General features: G+C 52.4%; 1 protein-coding gene across 6 annotated transcripts in view; it reads right to left on the minus strand.

The window, feature by feature from the left end:
* The window catches only part of STK11 (serine/threonine kinase 11), a 75,579-nt gene that overhangs the window by 14,807 nt on the left and 35,469 nt on the right, over window positions 1-25,303 (minus strand). For 4 of the 6 annotated variants that reach the window (XM_084826023.1, XM_084826021.1, XM_084826020.1 and 1 more), the window contains exons 6-9: window positions 23,342-23,478; window positions 22,417-22,544; window positions 15,576-15,633; window positions 9,428-9,627 (exon numbers count right to left, since the gene is read on the minus strand). In XM_084826023.1, coding sequence (XP_084682149.1) covers window positions 9,428-9,627; window positions 15,576-15,633; window positions 22,417-22,544; window positions 23,342-23,478 — 523 coding nt within the window. Of the gene's footprint in view, window positions 1-7,503; window positions 8,000-9,427; window positions 9,628-15,575; window positions 15,634-22,416; window positions 22,545-23,341; window positions 23,479-25,303 lie in introns of those variants that run through there. The other 2 variants (XM_084826025.1, XM_084826024.1) reach the window with 1 other exon arrangement.

A 25,303-nucleotide genomic window follows, 5' to 3' on the forward strand; every position in this document is an offset into this window, starting at 1 on the left:
GGAATAATCCTCACCCAGCCCATCTTTGCTTGTGTGAGCGCCATCTTTGCATGCCTCCAATGCTCAAAATTGGCACTCAGTGGTAGTTGGCAGGACTTCTCTGGCAGGGCATCGGGCAGTGAATAAGAAGCATGGGTTCAGGGGGAATGGAGAACTAGCCTGTTGCTCTCACCACCTATACTTAGAGGGACAGTTATCGCCGAAGCGGTTACAACAGGGGTGGGCAACTTCTGGCACTCTGGGAGCCAACCTCCCGGTCCCCAGAAGCCACAGGAAGCATTACACCAAATCAGAGCATTATTCCTTGCTGAACTTCCCCCACCACCACCACGTTGCAAGCTAGAAACCCTTCTTCAACCTAAAAGGGAAGGCAAAAGCCACCAGTTTCCACGCTAAACCAGTTGAAACATAAAAATGTAGCCTGACTCCTGTGCACCAGAAAGCATCACCTCTGTCCTCTGGGTTGCTCTCAGATGGCCAGCTCCTAGCACTACCTATCAAAAGACACTGTTGCTATTGCATTTTCCCCTCCTCAAAGGAAGATGGACGAAGCCTTTGATGCTATCGTTTTCTGCACGATGATGCTGTTAGCCGCTTTTGGGGCTTCCATTTGCGGTGGGTAGCAGGATATCAATAAAAGGCAGTGATAACAATACATATCTCCCTCTACTCCACTTGCTAGCATTCTGTCACACTGCAGTGTGACCAGGAGACAGAAGGTTGGGGTGGGAATAGATGGAATCGGCTGGCGGAAGCTGTGAAATCTGGGGCTAGTAGTAGCGACCGGCTTATACAGCATAAAATATAATTTTACACATTTCACACATGAACATCAGAAGAGCCCTGCTGGATCAGACCCAGGGTCCATCTAGCCCAGTGTTCTGTTCACATGGCAGCCAACTGGGTGTCGACTGGGAACCCACAAGCAGGGCATGAGCGCAACAGCATGCTCTCACCCATGTTCCCCAGCAACTGGTGTACATAAGCTCACTGCCTCTGTTACTGGAGATAGCACAGATCCTCAGGACTAGGAGCTGTTGATAGCCTTTTCCTCCAAGAGAATCTTACATACGAATCTTATTAAGATCTCAGAAAGCAAGTGTTGTGATTTTGGCAAGACCTTTTGCCCAGCTCAGCTCAGCTCACGGGTCCTTCTGTTAACATGCACTGATGGGGTGACCTTTCCCACCTCTCTCCAGCTGCATTCACACAGGCCTGTTGTTACATCCACTTTTTCTCCAAGGGACGGCATGAACTACTTCACATTGGGAGTATCCGCTATCACAGCAACATTTGACAACTCACCCTCTTTTTTTGCTGTTTAAGCCGACGCTTCTCTGAAGATGCTGTGCTAACAGAGGACAGGAGCAGGGCAGTTTCCATTGTACCGGTTCTGCACAGTGGCTATTTGGCTCAAAACGATCCCATGGGTGCAAAGAGCTGACGGCACGGCACAGCGAAGCCAACCCCAAAATAGACCATGGTAAGTTCTGTGCTACCCTCTGAGAGGGGCAGTCTTCCACCTCATGTGGAATGAGAGGACAGACCTTGCCTCAGCGATCCAAGCACTAGTTAGGTCCAGGCTGGACTAAGGTAATGCGCTATATGTGGGGCTGCCTTTGAAGACGGTTCAGAAACTCTCACTTGTGCAGAATGCAGCTGCCCAAGTATTGGTGTAGGCGAGGGAATTCGATCATGAAACACCTATACTGCACCAGCTGCACTGGGTACCAGGCGTTTCCGAGCCCCATTCAAAGTGCTGGTTTGGACGTTTAAAGCCTTAAACAGTTTGGGACCAGGTTACCTGAAGGACCGCCTACACCCCTATCAGCCCACCTGCACTTTAAGATCAGAAAGAGAGGCCCTTCTCATTTGCCCACCCTTGAGAGCAGTCAGGGTCTTCTCTGCAGTGGCCCCACACCTTTGGAATAAGCTGCCATCAGAGGTCTGCCATGCTTCATCATTGCAGACTTGTAAGAAGGCCTTCAAAACATTATTTTACCTTGGCCTTCTCTTGATATGACTGCTGTGCAGTACTGCTGTTAACATTGTTGCTGGTTTTCTTGTTGGCGTTTCTTGTTGTTTTTATCACTTTTAATATTTTAACTGTTTTTATGTATTTTATTGCTGTAAGCTGCCTTGGGAGGGCTTTTGTCCTGAAAGATGGCCAAGAAATATTTTTAATAAATAAATAAAATAAAAACTGAGGCTCCCATCGCCTTTCCTGCCCTTGAGGCACCCTTTTCTGCTCTCGAGGCTTTGACGTGTCTCTCTCAAAAGCTACCGCGGCCGAGAGCTTTTCTTCCTGTCACAAACGAGAACAGAGATCCTTGAAATCTGACTGGTAAAAAGGGAGCCCTCACTAAGCCTCCCTCTCCAGAAGCAAAGCGCTCTTTCAGGAAGGTGCGCGAGGGCCCACTTCGAAGCAGAACCCACATTGACTAAGACAGGGGTGCGGAACCTCTTTCCACCCGAGGGCTGCATCCCATTTGGGGGATGCTCTTGGGGGCCGCATTCCGGGGGTGGGTGGGGCCAAGGGCAAAAGGGGAAAGGGAAAATGCCGGCCTATTTGAGTGGAAAGCTCTTCCTGCCAGACACTGAGCCTTCTTTGGAGGGGCATTTCAGCCTTTTAGAACGGGGGGGGGGGGGACACTGCATGAAGGCCGGGGAAACCGCTGAACGACCGGCAGTTGGGAGAGAGCGGGTGGGGCCAGAGGGAGGGGGCATGGCCTTCTGGGGAACTCTAGAGGGCCAGATCGCAACACCAAGGGGGCCAGATCTGGTCTGCAGCTCTGCACCTGGGGAATACGGCTTCCACCAAATTTGTGGTCTACTCTCCCCACCCCAGATGTAACCAGAGTCACTTTTGGAAGTCCCACACACCCTCAGGTGGCTGTGGACAAGGACTGCACCTGGGACCTTCCGCATGCAAAGGATCACTGAACACCAGAGTTGGAGGGGGCCTCACAGGACACCTAGTCCAACTCCATGCAGGAAATCCAGCGCTTACAGTATCCTTAACAGGCGCCTATCCCGTTTCTGCTTGAGCCCATTGCCCCACTAGGGTCACTGGTTCCACTGTCAAACTGCTCCTGCTGCCAAAAAACTTTCTCTCAACATTCAACCAAAATCTGCCCCCCTGTAACATCTGCCCCTTAGATCTAGTCCTTCCCTCAGGGAGGGCAGCAGAGAAGACGCCTTTGCCCTCTTCCGTGCAGAGCCCCTTCAGGGCTTTGAAGAGGCGACCACGTCCCACCTTGGTCTTCTCTTCTCCGGTCGAAACATACCCGGATCCTTCAACTCCTCCAAATAGGACTTGTTTTCATACCACGGACTAACTTCATCATCCTTTTCTGAACTCCTTCTAATCAGGGGGGCAAACTCTCAGGCCCAGGGTCCCAGTCCAGCCTGCTGGAGTTCCCCAGAGGGCCATCTCCCTTTCCCTGACCCCAGTCCAATTCCTCTCACCACCAACCGTTTGGTGGCTTCCTGGTGTTTGTGCAGTGTCGTCCCCCACCCCCACAAGGCTTTAGTCACAGCTTTAAGCTAAAATAGGGGGTATTTTCAATCCTGCCCTTTCTGCTTTTGGCCACGCCCACCACCAGAATGCAGCCCCCAAGAGCTTCTCCCAGATGGAATGTGGCCCTCGGGCAGAGAAAGGTTCTGCACCCATCGTTCTTAGGCAACATGAGTTCTACTTTGAAGCGGGCATTCACGCTCCTTCCTGAAAAAGCACTTTGTTTCTGGGGAGGGAGGGTCGGAGGGGAGGGAGGGTCGGAGGGGAGGCTTGGTGAGGGCTCCCTTTTTACCAGTCAGATTTCAAGGGCCTCTGCTCTCGTTTGGGACAGGAATAAAAGCTCTTGGCCGTGGTGGCTTTTGAGAGAGCTGTGTCAAAGCCTTGAGGCCAGAAAAGGGGGCCCTGAGGGCAGGAAAGACGACGGGAGCCACACTTTTTATTCCCACTGGGGCACAATTCACCAGTTACCGGCAGGAAGATCTTCAAGCTAATATACGGCAGGTATTTTTAATCCTGCCCCTTTTGCCTCTGGTCCCGCCCGCCACTGGAATGTGGCTCCCGAGCACTTCTCTAAAATGGAATTCAGCCCACGGGCTGAAAGAGGTTCCGCACCCCTGCTCTATTTCCTTCGGAATGTGTGATGCCCAGAACTGGGCACAGGGCTCCACGCATGAGCTGTGGATTCTCCTCGTGAATCTAAGTACCTTCAGACCACTGGTGCCATCCAGGCCCAGTACTTTCTTCTCTAACCAGCAGCACCTCCCCAAAATTTAAGATAGAGGGTTCCTTCCCCAACCACGGTCCTACTTGCAAAGAGTCTTTGAATTGGAGAACGAAACGTTGCAGGGGCCAGGAATGTTTTCTAACTGTTCTCAGCTGGATTGCCAAATGGGTATTTTAAGCCTTTTGTTGCCTGATCCAAGCTACTGGAAGGGGATGAGCTATTATCGTCTAATATAAAATTCCACAGTCAGTGCTCTCAGTGAACTCTTTGATAGATAATAGATAACTGATCTACTCTAAGCTGAACTGCAAAACCTCTAGAATGAGAGCCGAGCTTTTAAAAAAAGGAAAAGGGGAAAAAACGATTTTATTTTGCTGTTCACACCAATTCTTACTACTTACTAGGGTCATGGGAGGTTCCAAAGAAACGCTTTTCTCAAAACCTTAATGCAACGAGAACGGGGGCACAGTAAAAGTATGCGCGCAGCTGTGTGGGCAGAGCTGTGGGATGCTTAAGAGCTCGCATTCCCTGGGAGAGATGTCGGAACAGGCACTCGAGAGGGCCAGAGCAATGATCCGCCATCTTCCCGTAATTGCATGTCAAGCCCACTGACTGACAGCTTTCGATGGGCCTTGAAACTGAGACTGTTTGAAGCAGCAGCAGATAATGGGAGCGATTAAATGCTTGCAGCAATTATCTGGCTGGCCCACGGAGGGGGCTGATGTTCCCTTCCACACATACACCCCAGCACATGCTCCTGTAGCACATGGGAGATGCATGCCGCAGGCACACAAAATGCTGCGGTGGCTGTTCAAGAGAGGGAATACAGATTTCCCGGACCTGGCGTGCTACAGATTTGCTGGGCTGCAACTCCATCATCCCCAGCCAGTTTGCTGGTTGGGGATGATGGAGTTGCAGCCTAGCACATCTGTAGCATGCCAGGTGCAGGGAGGCTACAGGAATATGCTATTTGCTACCCTACTTCCTCTCTCCTTCACCCGAAACGTCTTACAACACTGACCAGAGCAGGAACTGGACGCAACCAGTGGGCATGTCCCCCCGTCGCTTCTGGTAAAAACCCACCCTATCCCGTAACCTGCCATGCACTCGAGCGGTGTCACTTCTGGGATACAGAGGGCTCATCCTGGAGTGAGTGGAGGTGAAACAGGGAGCAAATGGCCGCCCACACAAAAGCCAGCTCTCGCGTGTTCCCTTTCCTCTGGCTCATAGAGATGGACAAGGAATTCCCCATAAATGGGGTCTGGGGTGGGCGGGGGGGTGCATGATGCAGAGGGCATGGGGTGGGGAGGTGGGATTGAAGCGATGGAACAGCGGCCACAGTTCCCTGGCTCTTCCTCAGGGAAGATGAACTACAGAGCCATTTGGGGGCTCTTTAAATGGGGATTGGGGGGGAAAGAACAACACCTGCTTACTGCCACTCACACACACAAAACCATACATTAACTAGGTTTGCCTTCAGCGTTTCTGAGTTCGGCTGTCTTTTCCCCACCCTCGACGCCCCTTCCCTCTTCCTACGGCTTGTGCAGGGCCTTTTAAGAGCAGCCTGACACAGCAGGCATCAGCAATTCCCGCACCAGGCCTCCATTACCGAGAAGAGATTTGAGGGTTCAAATCCGAGCGAGGGCAGGTTCCTCTTAAAACACAGAGGAGGAGGAGGGTTGCGGGGGGAACCATAGTCAGGAACAGCCAGACGGCTGCCCGGGTAAGGGGAACTCCGATGCAGAAGGGCTGCGTTTGAAGTGCTGGGGGGCTCAGTGTTGCCGAAACAAACATCTGATGCAGGCATGCCAAGAAGGTGGTGGAGGGGCTTGGCACTGCATGGGCGGCCCAAACAGGGCCTGGATCCTCCGATCTGCAACAGGGCCTTTGGAGCACCAACCCCCTGGCAGCACCAGCTCCCAAATATGAAAATGGGGTCAATTTTAGCTTGTTTGCAAGCTGCAGATGTCATTTTTATTTTTTTTTCTTGGTGTCCTGCAACTGTGAGGCCTATGGGATGGATCGGGGGGGATGGCCCCCAGACCTCCCACAGTTGCCCAACTCCTGCCCTATCCATGGTTTAAGACAGGGCAGGGAACCTGGGGCCCTTTGGATTTTGTTGGACACCAACTCCCATCGGGGTGGATGGGAGTTGTTGTCCAAGTTCATCTGGGAGGGCTGTAAGTTCCCCAGCCCTGGTAAAGATGTCACATAACAGAGGAGACATTCCGATTCTCAACAGACGTAAGCCACTGACGCCAGTGAAGTTTCTCCCCCCAGGGCTGGCAAAGCCAGAACTGTTCTAGCTGGAAGGGAAACGGGCGTCTCTCTCTTCTTCCTCCTGCTCTCTCTGGCCATCTAAATTAAGCTTCTCGTTCCTTCCTTCCTCGGCGCTGGTTGTCAGGGCTCCTTCTCCAAACAAGTAAGCCAGCATTCCTTCCTGATCTGTGCTCTCTTCCTCTCTAAGCCCTGCCTCGCTTTCACCTGAGAAGACGCAACAGGGGAGCAAATTAGGAGGAGTACGGGGTGGGGGGGAGAAGGCAGGGAAATGCAGCAGACATAAATCACGTGCAGAGGGAAGGTGCTTAAGCTGGCAATTGCAGCCAGGTTCCAAAAGGCTGAGCGGCAGAAGGGTCACCGCCTCCTCCTCCAATATCAGGCTGATGGACGCAGTTTAGTGTGATGTGGATCTGAACTAACGCTATCAGCTATGCCCTCCAGAGGTGTTGGACTACAACTCCCATCATGCCCAGCCAGGTCGGGGAAGGCTGCCATATACTGCTGTCAACACGAGGGAGGATACGTCTCTTTATCAGGGGTAACAAGAAAATATAATACGGAATTAAGGCCTATTTAAAAACACAGGTCAACATCTTTAACAGCCCCAAACACACTTTAAAAAAATCTGCGTTTAAGATTATTTTTAAATGATGCCTTTTTTAGATTCCCTCGATAAAGAGACGCGTCTCAAACACGGCACAAATAATATAGTGGTACAGCTATTTTGTTTTGGGCTTTTAAAGCTTTTTTTAGATCCTCTTTTGTTGGCCTACAAACCAAGGGGCAAGACTGAATGTATGCTGGCCATTCCAAGGGAGCACAGGACAGGGTATCAAGTGCAGAATCCAGCTCCCCCAGAACCATGGCATTTTTGGAAGGGGGGGTTACTAAGAGCAAGTTCCTAGTCCCTATGACCACAAAGCCCATGGGTCAACTGAAACCTCAGAAGAAAGAAGGGACTGCTGAATGAAAGGTCATTTTTCAACCTGTTTTATTCTGTGAGCCACCCTAAGAACTTTTTGTTATAGGGCAGCAGATGAATAAGTGGTTAGGGAAGATCTGGTGTGGTGTTCCTGCTCTCCATGCACATCTCTGCAACTAGGAAAAAAAGTATTATGCAAAACTGCAAAAGTGGCAGCTTCCAATAACCTAAATGTTTACATAAAAAAAAAAAAAGGACTGAAATTGGAAGAGCTATGCAAAACATTGGGGGTGGGGGGAGAGAGACAGATGTACATGCTTGCCCGATTTAATGGTTCTTGGCATAGATGTGGCTCGTCCTGGGTGCCGATTTTTATTTTTTAAGCACAGAATACCCACGAGGCCTGATTGTAGGCCAATTGGGAACCCTGGCAATGTATCAGCCTATGACTCCCATCATCCCCAGCTGGGGCTTGTTTGCAGAGGCTTCAGAAAGGTCCAGTTCCGTCCATCTCTTGCCATCTCCCTGGCATTCGCTCCTCGTGCTCCAGCGGCAGCTGTGAAGCCGACACGGAAACCCCTTCAGCCATCGGCTATTTTTTTTGCTTTTGGAGTCACAAACCCTCCCGCCCTCTCCCTGTGCGTGTGCACGCGGCTCTTCCCCAAACTCACCCCCCACACACACAAACACACCACAGCAAAGAACCTCAGATGCAATCAGAAACCTGAGTGGCGAGTGGCAGCTATGCTCAATGGGACAGAAAAATAACCTTAAGAGGAGAAGCAAAACCTTTCCTGAATTTAGCACGATGGATGCTCAGTGGCCCACTGTGAGGGCGGCTATTTGAAAGCTGTGGGAGAGGAGGAGATGGGGGATCCTCCAGGGGCCATCTAGTCCAAACTCCAGCTTGAGGCAGGAAATTCAGAGGTACATAAGAACTTCAGAAAAGCCAGGCTGCATCAAGGGTCCATGGTCAAGGGTCCATCGAGTCCAGCATTCTGTTCACAGCAGCCAACCAGCTGTCGACCAGAAACCCGCAAGCAGAGCATGAGCACAACAGCACCCCCCCCCCCATGCTCCCCAGCAACTGGTGTTCACAGGCAGACTGCCTCTGGTACTGGAGATGGCACAGAGCCATCAGGACTAGTAGCCATGGATAGCCTTCTCCTCCAGGAATTTGTCCAACCCCCTTTTAAAGCCCTCCAAATTGGTGGCCATCGCATCATCCTGTGGCAGCGAGTTCCATAGTTTAACTCTGTGCTGTGTGTCCTTCCTTTTGTCTGTCCAGAACCTCCCACCAATCAGCTTCATGAGGTGACCCTGGGTTCTAGTATTTTGAGAGAGGGATAAAAATGTCTCCCTTTCCACATTCTCCACACCAGGCATAATTTCGTAGACCTCTCTCATGTCTCCCTGACCCTCCTTTTTTCCAAGCTAAACAATCCCAGCTGTTGTCACCTTCCCTCATAGGGGAGATGCACCAGCCCTGTGATCATTTGAGTTGCCCTCTTCTGCAGGTAGAGCATTCTCAGCAGGCAGCTGTCTAACCTCTGCTAACCTAAGCCCACCCACCCTTCTAAGTAACCAGTTCCATTTTCAAACTGCTCTTCCTGTCAAGATACTGCCTCCCGACGTTCAACCAAGATCCACCCTCCTGCATTTTAAGCCCTGCGCTCCCCAGTCCTCCCTTCTGTGCTCCCAGCTCCCCTAAGCTGCTATCCTCCTGTCTGTCGGCATCCACACACACAAAGAGACACAGGGGGCTTCAGATCCCCACCCAGGCCAAAAGACATTCCCCTTTGACTGGCTCAACGCCACAGCTGTGGGCGAACACAGCACCCCTACAACGGACGATCTGGTTTCTTCCTCCGAGGGCCTCTCCCCTCTGACGTGGCAAACTGGCTCAGCTAACTGGTCCACTTTTGATGCGCCACAACACACACACCCCACCCAGCTCTTTTCGGACTACCCCCCGTGCCCTTACCTGGCACTGTGAAGTCCTGAGTGTAGATGACCTCATCCTCCAAGTAGTCGTCTTTTACGTCCTCCTCGTCCTCCTCGTTGTAGCCGTGGAGATCTTCTAGGTATGGCACCACCGTCATGCTCCTCCATCGGTCTTTCGTCTCGGGGCTGGGAGGAATGGGGACCACGGGCTCGGACTGAGCGTGCTTTTTCCGAAACCAGCTACAAAGGGAAACGAAGGGGAGACGCTACATCCTCCGGGCAGGGAGGGTCTTCTCTGTGGACCAACACTAGTTTGAGTGTTTATGTATCTGCAGCACTTTCGCACTGCCCTTCGGCCAAAAAGGGCTCCCAAAGTGGCCTGAGAAGATTAGTAATGGGACAATTCCCAGCCCTCAGGCTTGCAATCAGAAAGACATGCCACTAAAGGAAAAGGGGATCAGGAGGGAGGGAGGGAGGGAGGGAGGAGAGAAAAAGCTAAACTCTGGCACCAGTTCTTTGTTTCAAAGTCCTTACAGATGATCGACCCTGCCAGGAAGGGCAAAACAAGCTCTTTGCAGTTGTTCCTTCACTGCCACTAGGTTGGTCTTACCCTTGCCATGGCATTCTTCCTGTGAGGTTGTGGGGACAGGCTCCCAGGGGCCCTTGGTTCACCTCCCCTGTCCCTGAAGAGCTTCCAGTTCTTCTACTGTTTCCCCACGGAGAGCATGGGTTCTGTCATGGGTCTCTGGGCTTGGCTGCCTCTCAACAGGGCCTGGGCTGGTACCAAGGCCTCTGGATCTCGGAGCAGCGCATGAGCACTGCTCCTTCTGTGGAGCATGCCATGACCCTTGTTTCGCCCCGTACGTTAATCGCCTTGCCCAGATCAGACAGGAGGTCTGCCTGTCCGGGCGAGCCAGCTTCCACCTTTCACACACCCCCACCCCCTGCCAAGGACCTGGTAAGTCAGTGGCAGTCTGCTTCTGACCATGGAAGATTAATTTAGAAACGATGGCACTGCCACTGAGTTTCACTTTCTTTTCTTTTTTTTTTTTGCTTTTTCTACTCCAGAGCTGGCTGAGCTAGCAGCCGACGGCAACTCTATTTGAGCCTTCCTCCACCTGATGCCCTCCATACGTGCTGGACTATGACCTCCATCTTGCCCCACCCAGTGCTCTACCTGGGGATTATGAGAGTTGTAGTCCAACACGTCTGGAGGGTGCCAGGTGGGGGAAAGCTGCTCTGGCACGGAGACTAAGACACCATCTCTCTCTCTCTCTCTTTCTCTGTCACGCACACAAAAATTGCACCTTGAAATATCATCCCTCTCTTCCTCTGACAAAGCCATTCTTCTTAGGGCCACTGAGGGGAAAGAAACTTAATCCCACACCCACCCCAGACTACTTCATCTCAGTGGAACTGGAGGCCAACTATAACACCACCCTCCATCTGGCTCTGGTTCTCTTGCTATCTGCTGCGGGGGACAGAGCAAAGGCCTTGATCATGTCAGCTTTCCCATCGTCTTTGACTGGATCAGCCTCTCAGGGAAGCAGTAAGCATGCCCCCCCCCCCCCCCTAGCTGCAAAACCCAGTTTCCGACACCGCAACAGCCATTTGGTGCTTGCCTGGGAGGGTGAAGGATTTCCTAGAAACAATGGCCGTTAACGCTCGGGTCTTACGCTTCTGATCCGCCTGTTGTAAGAATTCATTGAACTTTTGCTCCTGGCCCATCTCTACCTGGGATTGTTTTGCTTTTTAAACTGTATTTAGTGGCCATTTGAATCCTGCTGGTATCAGCTTTTCCCCAACCTGCTGGCTATGGTGGGAATTGCATGTCAACCCCTCTGGAGGGAGCCAGGATGGTAAAAGGCGGTTTTATAGCTTGAATGGCAGGAGCCACACAATTAGGGACTTGGCTGTGGCTCAGAGGCAAGGCCCCTGCTTTGCAAGCAGAAGGTCCTGGGTTCAATCCCTGGCATCTACAGGTAGGGCTGGGGAAAACCCCTGCCTGAAACCCTGGAGAGCCGCTGCTGCCAGTCAGTGCCAACAATACTGGGCTGGATGAACCCAGGGTCTCACTCGGTAGAAGGCATTTTCCGATGTGCCTCACTTGACACTCCACTAAAGCCGGGTGACTGGTGCCTCACCAAGAACAATGAAGGCAGGAGATAGATAGATAGATAGATAGATAGATAGATAGATAGATAGATAGATAAAACAAACGAACAACAAACCCGACGGGCTACTATTTTACAGAGTAATATACATGAGGTCCCTGCCCTGTAGCATGTCCAAGCCATGTTCTTTTCATCATACTTAAAATGAAAGGATAGAAATACACAAAACCAGGCCCTTGGTCCATCCAGCCCAGTATTGTCAGCACTGACTGGCAGCAGCAGCTCTCCAAGGTTTCAGGCAGGAGTTTTCCCCAGCTCTACCTGTACGTGCCAGGGATCAAACCCGGGACCTTCTGCTTGCAAAGCAGGGGCTCTACCACTGAGCTATGGTGTCTCCCTTAGAAAAGCACCTCGGCCAATGTTTTGCAAGAGGTAAATCATGTTTTTAAACTTGGGAGACTGGTTTAAAAACCAATCAGTTTATATTAAAAAAAAAGAAAGTTATCTGCTGACTTCCCCGAATAGCTTCTAGTCCCAGAACTGGCACAGACTGGGGGGGGGGGGGGGGGACGACGACAAAACATGATTTCTTTTTTTTAAAGGAGCATGGTGATACGTGCAGGTGGCCAAAACACAACAGTCCATGCTCAGCTCTATTTTAAAATCGGTCTTCCTCTCCCCCTCTCCTCGCCCTACTTATCGAAGGAGTAAAAATAGGTTTGGATAACAGCGGAAACCTGCAGAGCGATATTGATTCTAGTCCTCAGGGAGATTATACTCAAACATTTGCATGTGTATCCGTGCTGGCAAGGATGAGAAGGAAAAGGGGAGGGAGGGAGGGAAGAAAAGAGATTGTCATTTGTAAGCAAAGCAGAGCAGAGATGGTTTCTCTCCTGCATTTAGGCAGTCTTCCCTAACCTGCAGCCCTGCAGATGTGTTGGGAGAGCATGATGGGAGTTGTAGTTCAACACATTTGCAGAGTGCCCAGGTTGGAGAAGGCTGTTTTAGGAGAATGGGGGAACGTCTAAACCACAGAATCAGTTTTTCAAAAATATAACCTGAACTGTATAGATGCATGGCCAAGTCAAAGCAAGCTCTGGGACTCTCCAAGCTGATCTCCCCTTTCAGCACTTTTGGGGGGTTAGTAGAAAGAGGGAGGAAAGGGTGGCAAGCACCCTACGGCTGCCTGAGCCCAAATCCTGACTTGACAGCTTGATAACAGAAGTGCTGGACTAGGAAGCCTTTAAAGCGATAAAGACGACGCTCGGAGAAATACTTTGCCTTGTCTAACTGCCCTGATCTCTGCGCATGCCGCATCTCCACCACCCTGATGACAGCCCGCCAGGTGGGCTAGAACAGTCTGCATATTGCCAGGCAGGGAAGCAGCACAACAGGCGAGGGGGTCCTGCCCAGCCCGAGGGCATCAACAGAGCTCAGAGGAAACGGCCTCATACCGAGTTGGACCCTTGGTCTGCCTAGCCCAGCACTGTTGACACCGACTGGCAGGAATGGCTCTCCAGGGTTTCGGGCAAGGGTTTTCCCGGCCCTCCCTGGAGATGCCAAGGATCAAACTTGGGACCTTCAGCCTGCAAAGCAGGGGCTCGACTGCTCAGCCAGGTCCCACTCCCCTCCCCCAGTTCAGGGAGGAAGCAAACTGGAACGGCAGCCCTCACATTTGCACGCACCTTAACCGTCCGAAAAAGTACCCAACAGCAAGTACAACATGATCAATACCCCCCAAAACAGCAGCACCCCTATTAATGCTTCCTGCTTCACAGCTCACACTCTCTGTCACCAGCCGCGCAGGACTGACTCCCGGGCTGGAGCACCTTGCCCCCTTCCTCTTGCTCTGCTCCGTATCACCCAGGGCAGACGGGCCAGTGCGCACGCATGGCTGGAGGCATTAAAACAATGGGCCTTCTTGACAGGCAGACAGGCAGGGCTGCCTGGATTGGCGGGAGAGGGCCCCACAGCCGCTGCTGTGCCTCACGGCCCGCCCTGAGCGCTGCCGCAGCCGAGGCCTTGAAGCCAAATGCAGACAGGAGAGCCCGATCCCAGCTCTGTTGCCCCCGGGAACTATCAACGCGCTCAAGAGCCCTGGCACAGGGGGCTTTGCGACTGCAAAGCCTGCTCTCCACAGGCCCTGGGATCCTCCTTAGCACTGCCAAGGCATCAAGACAGGGTCTGTGTATCAGTACCTGTTTTACCACGGGGCAACCCGTACGTGCTACTCCCCTGGAGGAGGGCGCCAGTCCTCCATCTCCGAGTAAGTAAGGCGAGGGCCAGCAGCTCCAGGGCTTGGGGGCTTTTCCTGCCAAGACCCTCCTGCACCCAGGTGCTCCAAATTCCAGACCAAGGAAGGCCAAAGCCTGCAACCCACCTACCTTGCAGGGGCTGATCTCACTTAAGGCTGATCTCGCTTTGCACTGTTTATTCAGGCATTGCTAGACATCGCAGGGGTAAGGGGAAACCCCAACCACTACCCATCTTGCCCAGTTGCCTGTCGCCTTTGCCATTTCTGCAGGCATCACCCGTGCTTTGCCAAGTGTATCTGCACAGCCATAAAGCCCGGAATTATTCTTTTTTTCGAAGTGTGTAAGTGAAGGTTCAGGAAGCCCATTCTGCATCCCTTCAGAATCTTGGTGCACACGGACAATCCAGAGCAATGCTCTGTTCCAATGGGGGGGGGCTCCCCCCCCCCTACTGCTGCTGACTTTCCTGCTTCTACCTCTGGGCTCAATCAGCAGAGCAGGCCAGAGGAGCGTGCTGGGCAAACGGGATGCTTCTCAGCCTCCTCCCTGCTCAGAGAGCAGGTGAACCGGCAGTAAGCACAAGGAGGAAGAGGAGCAGGGCCAGGGGACCCTGGGGGTCAGCAGTGGGTCCAAGAGAGTGCCCGACAATGCTGGACTCCCCCCACCCCCGAAGACCAGCCCTGGCCCCAAGTACGTTTCCCATTTCTCCTGCCGGCACGACCTTTCCTTGGGTGCTGATGAAACAGAGCGCGCGCCAGGGCACAGCTGCAGGCACCTCCAGGGCAAGGAGAAGAGAAAGAGAGAGAAGAGGGTGACTGTAAGAGGGTTTGAGCGCTGGAGTCTACCGCTCTCATCTTGCAAGGGAAGCACCGGGCAAAGTGTGGCTGAGCCACGTCCCTCCAGGTAACTCTGGGCCAGCGGGGACTTAAAACCCCCAGAAGCAGGCTGGATGGCCCTATTAAGAGGGGATTCATGTCCTTTGCAAGCGCTCGAACTCTGCGCCGGACAGATACAGCACCGAGGACAGCCCACACCAGTGCAGAGTCTCTGGAGACAGCCCTTCATTTTCAGCTGGGTTAGCTCGCCACAAACAGTCATGGCCCCGTGTGGGCGGAGAAACCAGGAAACCGAGCGAGGGCAGCAGGGCAAATACGCCCCTCAGAACTGCAGAGGGGCGGGGAAGGAGCCTCTCAGTGAAGAGGCAATCTACCTCTTGAAAGCCAGTTGCCTGGGGATGGCCATCGGGCGGGGGGAAAGCATGCGCTTTGCATACAGAAGGTCCCAGCTGGTTCAGTCCCTGGCATCTCCAGCTTAAGAATGGAAGCAGGGCCAGGCGCCAAGGCGATGGGGAAGACATTTGCTCGAGGCCTGCTGCCAGGAAACCAGACTTCCCCAACCTTGTGCCCTCCATACATTTTGGACTTCAGTTCCCATAAGCCCGGGCCAACATGGTCAACAGTCAGGAATGCCGAGAGTTGTAGCCCAAAGTTTTGCAGCCCTGGGATACAGAGTTCTGACCCTGCTAGGACTGCTGGGAAACTCCGCGGCCACTGTGGCTTTGATTACGATAATGCGACTTTTTCTTCTGCTTACGGGCGAGATGTTAGCTGACCTCACCGCCTCCATTATCGATTGAGCAGGAGCTGGAAGGCGCCCCAAAGGCTTTCAGAAGTGAAACGGCATGGGACCCAAATTTAAAAACAAAAATAGGCTTACTCAGCACCCATGTCCTTTGCTCCCTCCCAGTAAGCAAGAAAGGAGGAATTAACACACGCACTTAGTCATAAACACAAAGGAACGAAACCAAGAAACAAGCACTCACTTGTGATGTCGTATCTGTTGTATTGAAAATCTCTTGGCTGGGTCATATTCAAGCATTCCTGGAAGGAAAGAAAGGGGAGCGGCATATAACTTAGGGACTAAACCACAGCCAGACCCTTCCCCAATCGCTCCCATGAAGTATAACATGCAAGAAAGAGTGAGGTAGTAGGTCATCTCCAAAGCTTGAGGGATTTAGGGCACAATCCTACGCATGTTTAGACAGAAAAAAATATGTCTAAATGCTGGGGAAAGCTGGGAGCTGTAGGACCTTTTTCCTGTCTAAACGTGCACAGGAATTCCACCCTTCATGCACAGAGTTCTGGATACAATTCCACAAAACACACATTCAAAGTTTGGAAAGGATCTCACATACATGGTGTGTGGGCGGGGAGCAGAAGGGGCTGTGCTTAAGGAGCTCTCCGCTCACGTTTTAAACTAGAGCTTCTACCCAAGGATAGGTTTGGACATCTGGAAATTGGGGGGGGGGGAGCAGTGGAGCCAGGAAGTCCCAAGGCTTTGCTCTTCCTGATCCACTGACCCTTTTGGGTCACATTTGAAATATGAGCACGCGCAAGCTGTCCCCAGATCAAAAGCTTTCTGTGTTTCAGCCTGTCTCCAAACAACAACAAAAAACCTTTGTGCTTGGCTGTCATGTGTGCGTGCAGACACACGCACACTCACTTCCATCTTTGGTTATTATCCTTATAATTTGTTCCTCCTCCTCTTCTAACTTAAAAGTACAATTCAGCCGCATATTGATAATTGCTTTTATTATATCCATTTTTTAATCGGTACAGCTGTAGTTTTCATTTACGTTCATTTTTATTTACATTCATACTTGTTTTTATTTCTTTACATTTGCTTCCATCAAGCATTACATTTATATCCTGCCTTTGTCCCCTCTGCCTTTGTCCCCTCTGGCGGGGAATCAAAGGCAGAATATGTGATCCCTCTCCTCCTCTCCATTTCATCCTTACAACAACCCTGCGAGGTGGGTCAGGCGAAGAGTCAGGCTAAGTCACCCGGTGAACTTCATGGCCGAGTGAGGACCTTCAGCGTGGTGGCCCCCTTCCTGTTGAACTCCCTGCCTTTGGAGGTCAGGCAGGCGCCAATGTTGTGTTCCTTCCGGCACCTCCTGAAGACGCTGTTCTTTCGAGAGGCCTTCCTTGCCTGACAAGCCATGGTTTATTAAATTCGGCCCTGTTGGGATTTGTCTTTTAAAAAAAGTTTTAACTCTTTTAACCTGGTGTTTTATTCTTTTAACCTGTTGATCACCAGTCTGAAATCTTCTGATATGGAATGGGATATAAATATTGTAAATAAATAAATAAGAACTCGGATCTCCCAAGTCCAAGCCCAATGCTCTAACCACCAGGGGAGATCAGAAGGCTGAGGAGAGAGTTAGAGGCCTGCCCTCTCCCTTATACTTGCTGTGGGACACCTCCCCACAGGGGGATGAGGTGGGCAGACCCCTCCCTCAGGGGGCCACAGGGGTGCCCCATGGCAGGATCCGTGCCTAGGGGTACTAGCCAGCCTGGCTTCACTCAGCTGGGGCAGGCACAATAGCTCCAACTCTGACAGGTGCATAACTCTGCTCGAAGGCTTTGCTGTATCAAACAAAGGGCTATTCCAACCTGTGCAAAGCTGGGTCCATTCACTGGCAATTAAGGGTGGCCAACCGAAATTGAGTCAGCTTTGTCTCAGCTGCTCTTTCTCTCTCTCACCCCCCCCACCCCCTTGCCCACCTCATTTAGGAGCAAATGCTGCCTGACCTGCAAGCTCTTCCCAGAATTCGCCGCCCCTGCCTCTCTGACTTGAGCTTTTCCTCTGGCAACGCATGAGCATCTCTGAAAAGGAACACAGGGAAGGAGCCTCCATGTTTCGGAAGGGGAGCACAAAGCAAAAAAAAAAAATCACAGGTCACAAGGGCCAGTCCACTGCATTTGCCACATCCAGAAAAGGGCCTGTCCTGTGTGGCTTCTGGAAGGGACAAGGGCGTTCTAGAAGACAGCGGCTTGGGCTTTGTTCTTCGAGAACAAACGTCGTTCTCTGGCCGTTTTCTAAGGAATGAATGGTTTCAAACCAAGCATAACTCCTAGATTCAGCAGTAATTCAGCCAGCCAACTGACCAGGTCCTGAATGCACAGGGCAGAAAAAAACGGGGCCAGGCACTGCCCGTGCTGGTGTGCCGTGGCAGTCACTTCCCACACATCCATCTGGCCAGGGAGTGCACTTTGATCTCTGCTCGGCACACCTTTCATTACTGCAGTTTGCCCAAGGGGCTTTGGGAGGGAGAAACGCTCTCAAAGCCCAACTGCGGCTTCTCTGCTCTCCTCCAGCCAGCCGAGACAGGGAGGTCCACCCGGGCGCTCAGAGGCGGGGGCATGGAGCAGAAGGGAAGCGGCGCCGCAGCAGACAAGACAGCAACCTGGCGCACAGCAGCAGCCCCCCGCTGTATGGGGCAAGCGTGCAGAAACCTGCCAGCCGTGGCTTCCACTGCTAAAAGGCACAGGGAGGCTTGCGACAAAACATGCACACCGAGAGGAAACGGGTGTTCTCCTTTTCCCATCTTCCTCCCCTCCTCACAGGGTGAAAAGTGAACCTGCAGTCTTGGCGGTACGACAGAAGCGCAGACCAGCACCCGCCCCTGCTCCAGACCTGGGCTTAGGGCTGGCGTTGGGGGCGTCTCCCCAGAAGGACAGGGAAGCAGCTGTTCAGGGTTAACTTTTTAAGCCTACGTGGGAAGGGCAGAAAAGAGAGAACACGAATCGCCCAACCCTTTGGAGCAGCCCGGCCCTGCGTATCTGCACGAGTTACTGATCCGAAGGGGTGGGGGGGGAAGAGAGATACCTCCTGACTGCAATGAGGCAGAGAGCTGTGAGTCATGCAGAGGTAACGCAAGAGGCACCCCCACCGGGTGAGTAATTCAGCTGTGACTGAATGGTCCAAACAGAGGGCAACATTTACCCACCACCTTCGCTGGAGCCCAAGTCGGAGCAGTGACTCACAGAAAAGCAGCGGGACTGCTCCTAAAGCCTCAGTGGGCGGGGCTTCAAGCTCACAAGAGGCCGCATGGTCAGGATGCCAAGACTGGGCCTTGGAAGGATGAACATCCAATGCCTATTATTCAACAGACAGAAGATCTTACTTCTTTTGCTACATTCGAACACATCTCCTAGAGCCACCAACCTCGTATGGCCGCTTGTATCAATGTATATTTTGGAAATGGAAGCGTTAGGTGGTTCTTTTCCTCTCTTTTCCTTTTTTTTCATTATTAAGGGTGATGTAAATGATTATTGTGTAAGGATATGTTTTATGACATGTTCATCCTTTTCTCTTTTGCAGTCTGCCAGTCTGTTATATTTGCAAATAGAAAAAGCCTGAGAAGATCCCACATGCGGCTGTGAAGCACCTTGCACTAATCTCACAAGGCTAGCCTGCCTCATAGGGCAGTTTGAGGAGAAAGTGGGGGAAAAAGAGGGAGAGAATCATTGTACTACCTTGAGCTCCTGGGGGAAAGGTCTGGCTATTAAATAACATTTAATGAACTTGGTTTCTCATGGCAGTCTGCTTAGCTGGCGGTCATCCTTGCAAGGTGGGGCAGGGGAAGAGAAGTCCTGTAGCTGCTGCACTATGCCCAGGGTGATGTCAAGACTTCGACGTTTGGCCTTGCAAGAGGTGATCCCTCCCAATTACACCGAACTCTCCAACAGTGGGAACCGACTTGCTGAAAAGCCTCGCCCAAAGCTCGAGGCAAAGCCTCTCCTGGAAGCATGGAAAATCCGTCCTGCCTGTGCTGGCTTTTTAATGGAGAGGGAAAAGCACAGCTGGCCATGGGGCTGTTTTAATCCAACGTTTCGGCAGGGCTTTGCTCTCTCCAGAGCCCGGGAGGGCAGGGTCCCACGCAAGCCTGCATTTTCACACGCCCGTTGGACAAGGCGAGACAGAAAGCTTAAAGATATAGCAACGCCTGTCGAGAGAGAAGCTGACGCCAGCTAGCCCAGAGAAGTGGTCCAGGTATGTCTTGATGCAACAGTCCCTGGGGGATATGGAGTCTTCTCCAAAGCAGAAAGGAAACCTGGCAATGGAGGAATGAAAACGGCGCTGCAGATGGCTCTAACGGGGAGGAGGGGCTGTTCGTAAGGCACATTACAGGGGGAGGAACCAAAGGACTCCTAGCGAGGCCTGCTGGAAATGCAAAAATGTGGATTCTCAGGTCTGAAAGGCACCAATACCTTGGACATGCAGCGCCACCTGCAGGAACCCCGGAGGAAGCGCAGCCCGGCTGACACAGCCACAGTTTCCTTGATAGGCCGCACGCAAGGGTGTACAACTCCCAGCAGCCACAGCTGGCTGGGAGCAATGGGAGTCAGGGTCCAACACATCTGGCAGGCCCCAGCTGTTCTTTGATGCCTAACTACGAGCAGTACTGGCGTCCTGGACGTTCCCTGCTCGCGCAGCTTCGATCGTCGCACCAGCTTTCGGATTCACAGGGGGGGGGGGGAGCTGCCAGGTTTCTAGCGCTTGCTGAGGCCGAGAGAGAGCCAGGAAACCTCGGCCACCCCCGGGAATCTGACATCCACACTGCTGCTCCCCAAAGACATCCCGCCCTTGCATCTTTCCAATTCCATTTCAGAGAAGCTCTCAGGGCCCAAAACACCGGCCTATTTTCACTTAAAGCTCTTCTCACCAGCCCTAAAGCCTCAGGAGAGGCGTTTCGAGCTCACAGGATGGGGCAGAAATAGCAGGAAACCCGAGAAACCACCAAGCAACCAGGGGCTGGGGAGAAGGGGGCTTAGCCATTGGGGGAACTCCAAAGGGCTGGACTGGACCTCCGGTTCTACACCCCTGTTCTAAGCTCGACTGTCCAAACATGGCCTGGGCCCTTCCACAGGAACATCGGAAGCTGCCTTCTACTCAGCCAGACCCTGGGTCCATCTGGCCCAGTACTGTCGACACTGACTGGCAGCAGTGGCTCTCCAGGGTTCCGGGCCTGATTCTTTCCTAGCTCTGTCTGGAGAAAGCAGGGATGTTTTGCACGCAAAGAGGGGCCCTTCCACTGAGCCATGGCCCTTCCCAGCATTCCCACCTGCCTTCCGCAGCCCTGCCGTGGCCCAGCCATGCCAAGTTTAGCCAGGGATGATCTCTGGACAAGACTCCTCCCAAACACAGCAGGACCCCAACATCACAAGACTCGTGTCTGTGTTGTAACTGCTTTTCTTCCCCCCTCCCCGCCCACCCAGAGGACATCGCACGGTGGTTTCAGGGCTCTCTCTCCATACGATGCTTTGAAGTGTGTTGTGCTGAGGAGGGGACTATTTTAAAGTCTCCTCCACCTCCCTCCCACAAATCCACCTAAAACTAGCCCTAGAAATAACCCCTGCCAGCAGATGCAGGTTTGTGGAACGGATGTGTTTTAATGTCAATTGAAGCATTTCTAATGCCAAAGAAGACAGGACCTATTAGCAGTCCAGCTTGCGTCCCAAGCAACAGGAGTGGAGTCCAGAAAAAGGGAGCCATGTCCTCAGAGCACCATCATTTCCAGCCTGTGTCTTTCCCTTACGTAAAAGGCTCCCGTTGGGATCCCAGCTTCAAAACATTCTTGCTCAGTATTTACACACACACACACACCCCGACTCTCGAATCTTGATGCCACTTCTAAGCCATTTCCCTTTGCAGTTTCGTTCTTTAAAAAAAGAAGCCTCCTCCCTAAGAACAGAGCTGATTAGAAGCAGAACATGTCCATGTTTATGAGGAGGAAAAGTAGGCTTGTCATTGCCGAACTGCATGGAAAGAGACCCGTATCTCTCAGGGATGGCCGGCTGGGCCAGACATGGGCCCATCCAGTACAGGATGCTGTTGCTGAAAACAGCCAGCCAGATAGCTCCTGAAGGCTCCCAAGCAGCTGTGGAGTCAGCTGCACACTGCTAAGCATCCCTAGCAGCTAGTCCTCAAGGTGCTTCAATATTATTGCTTGTTTGTTCAACCTGAGCACTGCCAGTTGCCCTGGGACTACAGACATCAAGGAAAGGTTGTAGGGGAAACACTATGGTACCGTGTGTGTGTAGGGGGGGGGGGGGGATAGAGACAGCGAAAGAGAGATAATGAGAAAGCAATGGCAATAGAGATAGCAAGATAAAGATAGAGATAGCAAGACAGCGGCAGAGACAGAGACAGTGAGTGAGTGTGTGTGTGGGGGAGAATGGCAACAAAAGGTGCTTTTTCACAAGGAAAACTACAAGACTTACCGTGTTAACCTTTGGGCCTTTTCATTCATGGTCCCAAAGTTCCAGGAAAGGCACACGTGGCCCCCTCACTCCTTACCTACTGACATATCTGTTTTGGCAGGTATCTGGATATGCAAAAGCTGGACTTGGATCACCTAGTTTTGCTTGTGCTTTCAGTTGTGCCTTTCATTTCATTCCATTCTTTAGGACTGTCTTATTATGTTGTTGGAGAGAACCCCTAGGCCAAAAGGTGGGATAAAAAGACACCCCCACCCCCACCCCCTGAATTCCTTTTACTTCAGGCTTAGCCATCTTTTGGAGAGTCAAGTTAGAGATTGAGAGCATTCAAAAGCCTGAAGCAACTTTTCCCAATGTGTTTGGGGCTCCAACTCCCATCAACCTCAGCCAGAAGGGCCAATAACTGAGGATGGTGGGAGTTGCAGTCTGAAGCACATGCGAGGCGCTGGGCTGACGAAGCCTGTTCAGAAAGTCTACCCATCCATCGATACTTCTCCGATATTCACACATGGGCCGGCGCCGGGGTGGGTGGGGCAGCTTTCCCTGCGAAGCAAGCAATCCCCCTCCCCACCCTTTTTGACAGAAGGCGGCACTCACCTCTAAGGAGATCTGAAAGCGGAGGACCACAATCCTCAGGAATCGTGTAGTCCCCTTTCCCAATGTTTTCGAACAACTTATAAATATTATCGCCTTCAAAGGGGTAAAGGCCAGTCGTAATGTTGTATCTATAAAAGTGGAGAAAAGGATACCAAAATGAGGGGAGGGGGGAGATTTACAGAGATCTGAATAACCCAGCTGGTGCCCTCCAAATCAACCAGATGGTGCTCCCTTCACCAGGCTGACTAGGGACAATGGGAGATGGGTTAAGCTGTCCTTCCTTCTCTCGCCTGCACACTCTAGAAGAGGTGCAGCCCCCCCGCTCTGTCCCTCACCTCTTCTTCCGCACCCCCCTCCCGCCGCTGTTAAGCCATTCTGGGCGGAGAGGATGGAGATGAGCATGCGAGGCTCAGAGGAAGCAACGGGGGGGGGGGGCAGTGTGAGGCCTGGTGCCACTCAGGACTGGCAGGCAGCCATCTTGGCTAACCAGAACCCTCAGAGTTTGCTGCAAAGGCAAAACCGTGCCCGAAGCAGGGCCGGCCCCGGTCCCAGGAGGTCTGACCAGGGCCCCCTGGCGGTGCTCCCTGCCCCACTTCAGTGGGTGACATGTGGATGGACCCCTCTCCTATATTTTATTTATTTCTGTGGGACAGGGATGGGGTGAGAGGAAGGGCCAGCTTGATGAAGCGGGGGGGTGGCTGCAGAAACTTTCGTGCACCTGACATGCTCTACTCCACAACAGCGTTCCCAGCACTGATTCCACCCAGCGCTCACCTAAGGAGCACAGGCAGAGGGGCCCACGAGGCAGCGGCAGGCCCTCGGACGCCCCCTGCAGACGCCAAGCCCGCAACGAAGCCAGCACCACCCTCGCCCCCAGCCAGGAAAGGGTCCCCGCTCCCGTTTTGCATGCTTCCCACATGCTTACAGCGTGACGCCGGCCGACCAGATGTCCACTTTGAAGCCGGAGAAGGTGTCGAGGCCATTGGCGATCTCTGGCGGCTGGAAAGCCGGCGACCCCTGGCTCGTCCGGCACACATCGTCCTCCGCAAATGGGTGCAAGGCCTGCAAGCGGGGGGAGAACAAGGAGGGGTCGGCACTTTGGTCTACGCAGTGGCTTTCCCCCACTCGGTGCCTTGCAGATGTGCCAGACTACAGGCCCCATCTGCAAAGTGCCAGGTGGGAGAAGGCTGGTCTGCAGTGTATGGATCGAAGGAACAAAAAACTGGCTTCCACCCTACCCGACAGCCAAGAACGCTGCAAAGCAACACCCCCACCCCCCAGGAGAGGGTTCAGAGGAGGGCAACAAAGATGATCAGGGGACTGGAAACAAAACCCCATGAAGAGAGACTGAAAGAGCTGGGCCTGTTTAGCCTTGAGAAGAGAAGACTGAGGGGAGATATGATAGCGCTCTTCAAGGACTTGAAAGGCTGTCACAGACAGGAAGGCCAGGATCTCTTCTCGATCATCCCAGAATGCAGGACACGGAAGAATGGGCTCAAGTGGCAGGAAGCCAGATTCCGGCTGAACATCAGGAAAAATGTCCTGACAGTTAGAGCAATACGACAATGGAACCCATTCCCTAGGGAGGTGGTGGGCTCTCCCACACTGGAAGGCGTTCAAGATGAGGCTGGACAGTCATCTGTCGTAGATGCTCTGACTGGGATTCCTGCGTTGAGTAGGGGGTAGATGGCCTTACAGACCCCTTCCAACCCTACTATTCTGTGATGCTATGATCTGGACGCCCATTCAAGAAGCAGCAGTCAGCCTCCTGCAAGCCAGCCCTGTTGGGTTCTGGGTCTGGAAGCTGACAGAAAGGGGCTTCGGCAAAGGGGACACAGCCAACTTCTTTCTGTTGTTTCATGCAATTCCCTCCTTGGCTCATTCCAGCTCGGTCCGTCAGCTGGGTTTACACACACATGTACGTATGTAGCAAGGAATGAAAGGGGCCCCCATCCGATGACCTGGGAACAGAGGTCTCTGAAGAACTTTAGGCCCAAGTTGCTGGACGCAGTACGAATGGCCGGGCACCCACATGGGAGAGGAACTAGCCTGGAGCCAAACTAGAAACGTTGTGCTAGCAGGGTGGGCGGGCAGCTTGCTAGGACACCAGCACTGTTGGAGCTAACGAGCACCATGCACTCTGACAGCCTTGCTGGATCAGAGACCAAAGGCCTATGTAGTATAGCATCCTGTACCCACAGCAGCCAGCCAGCGGCTCCAAGGGGAAGCCCACAAGCAGGACTTGAGCGCAACAGCACTCTCTTGCTCGTATTTCTTCACGTTAGACCACTCGTAGCCCCTAAAGCAATGCTGCTGCATCTTTTGGAACCTACTGATCCTGACCCTTTCGTAAAGACCTTCTTGAGCAATTGTATACAGCTGCAAAGTCATGTACAGCACGTAACTGGGAGTCTCCAAAGCAGTCAACTAAAGAGCAGACGATTGATAACATTTGGGAGACTATGAATACGTATAAACTTACTCAGCAAGTGCAGCGAGTGAGGAATCGTAACCCAAAGAAAGATGTTATGGCACCATGGCTTCCATTTATTTCCTACGGGAAAGCTCTTCAAACTTCTGATAAAATCCCAACCAAGTGCGGTTGCCTATATTTTCTCCAATTAATACACACACACACGCAAAAGGACACACTCTTGCACACGCTCCTTTCAGAAGTTGTATAACTCGTATTTTTACTGTCATTCAGTACTGAGCTCCTACTTAGGGCACAACCCTATGCGTGTTTAGACAGAGAAAAGTCCTACAACTCCCAGCTGCCCCCCAGCCAGTCTGGGGGGATGCTGGGAGTTGTAGGACTTTTTTATGTCTAAACATGCATAGGATTCCGCCTTAAGAACCATAATGAGTGAATCCCTTTATTTCTTTA

The sequence above is a fragment of the Heloderma suspectum genome, chromosome Z (assembly GCF_057233095.1).
Source record: "Heloderma suspectum isolate Gila_16-S chromosome Z, 16-S_ref, whole genome shotgun sequence".
Lineage (NCBI taxonomy): Eukaryota > Metazoa > Chordata > Lepidosauria > Squamata > Helodermatidae > Heloderma > Heloderma suspectum.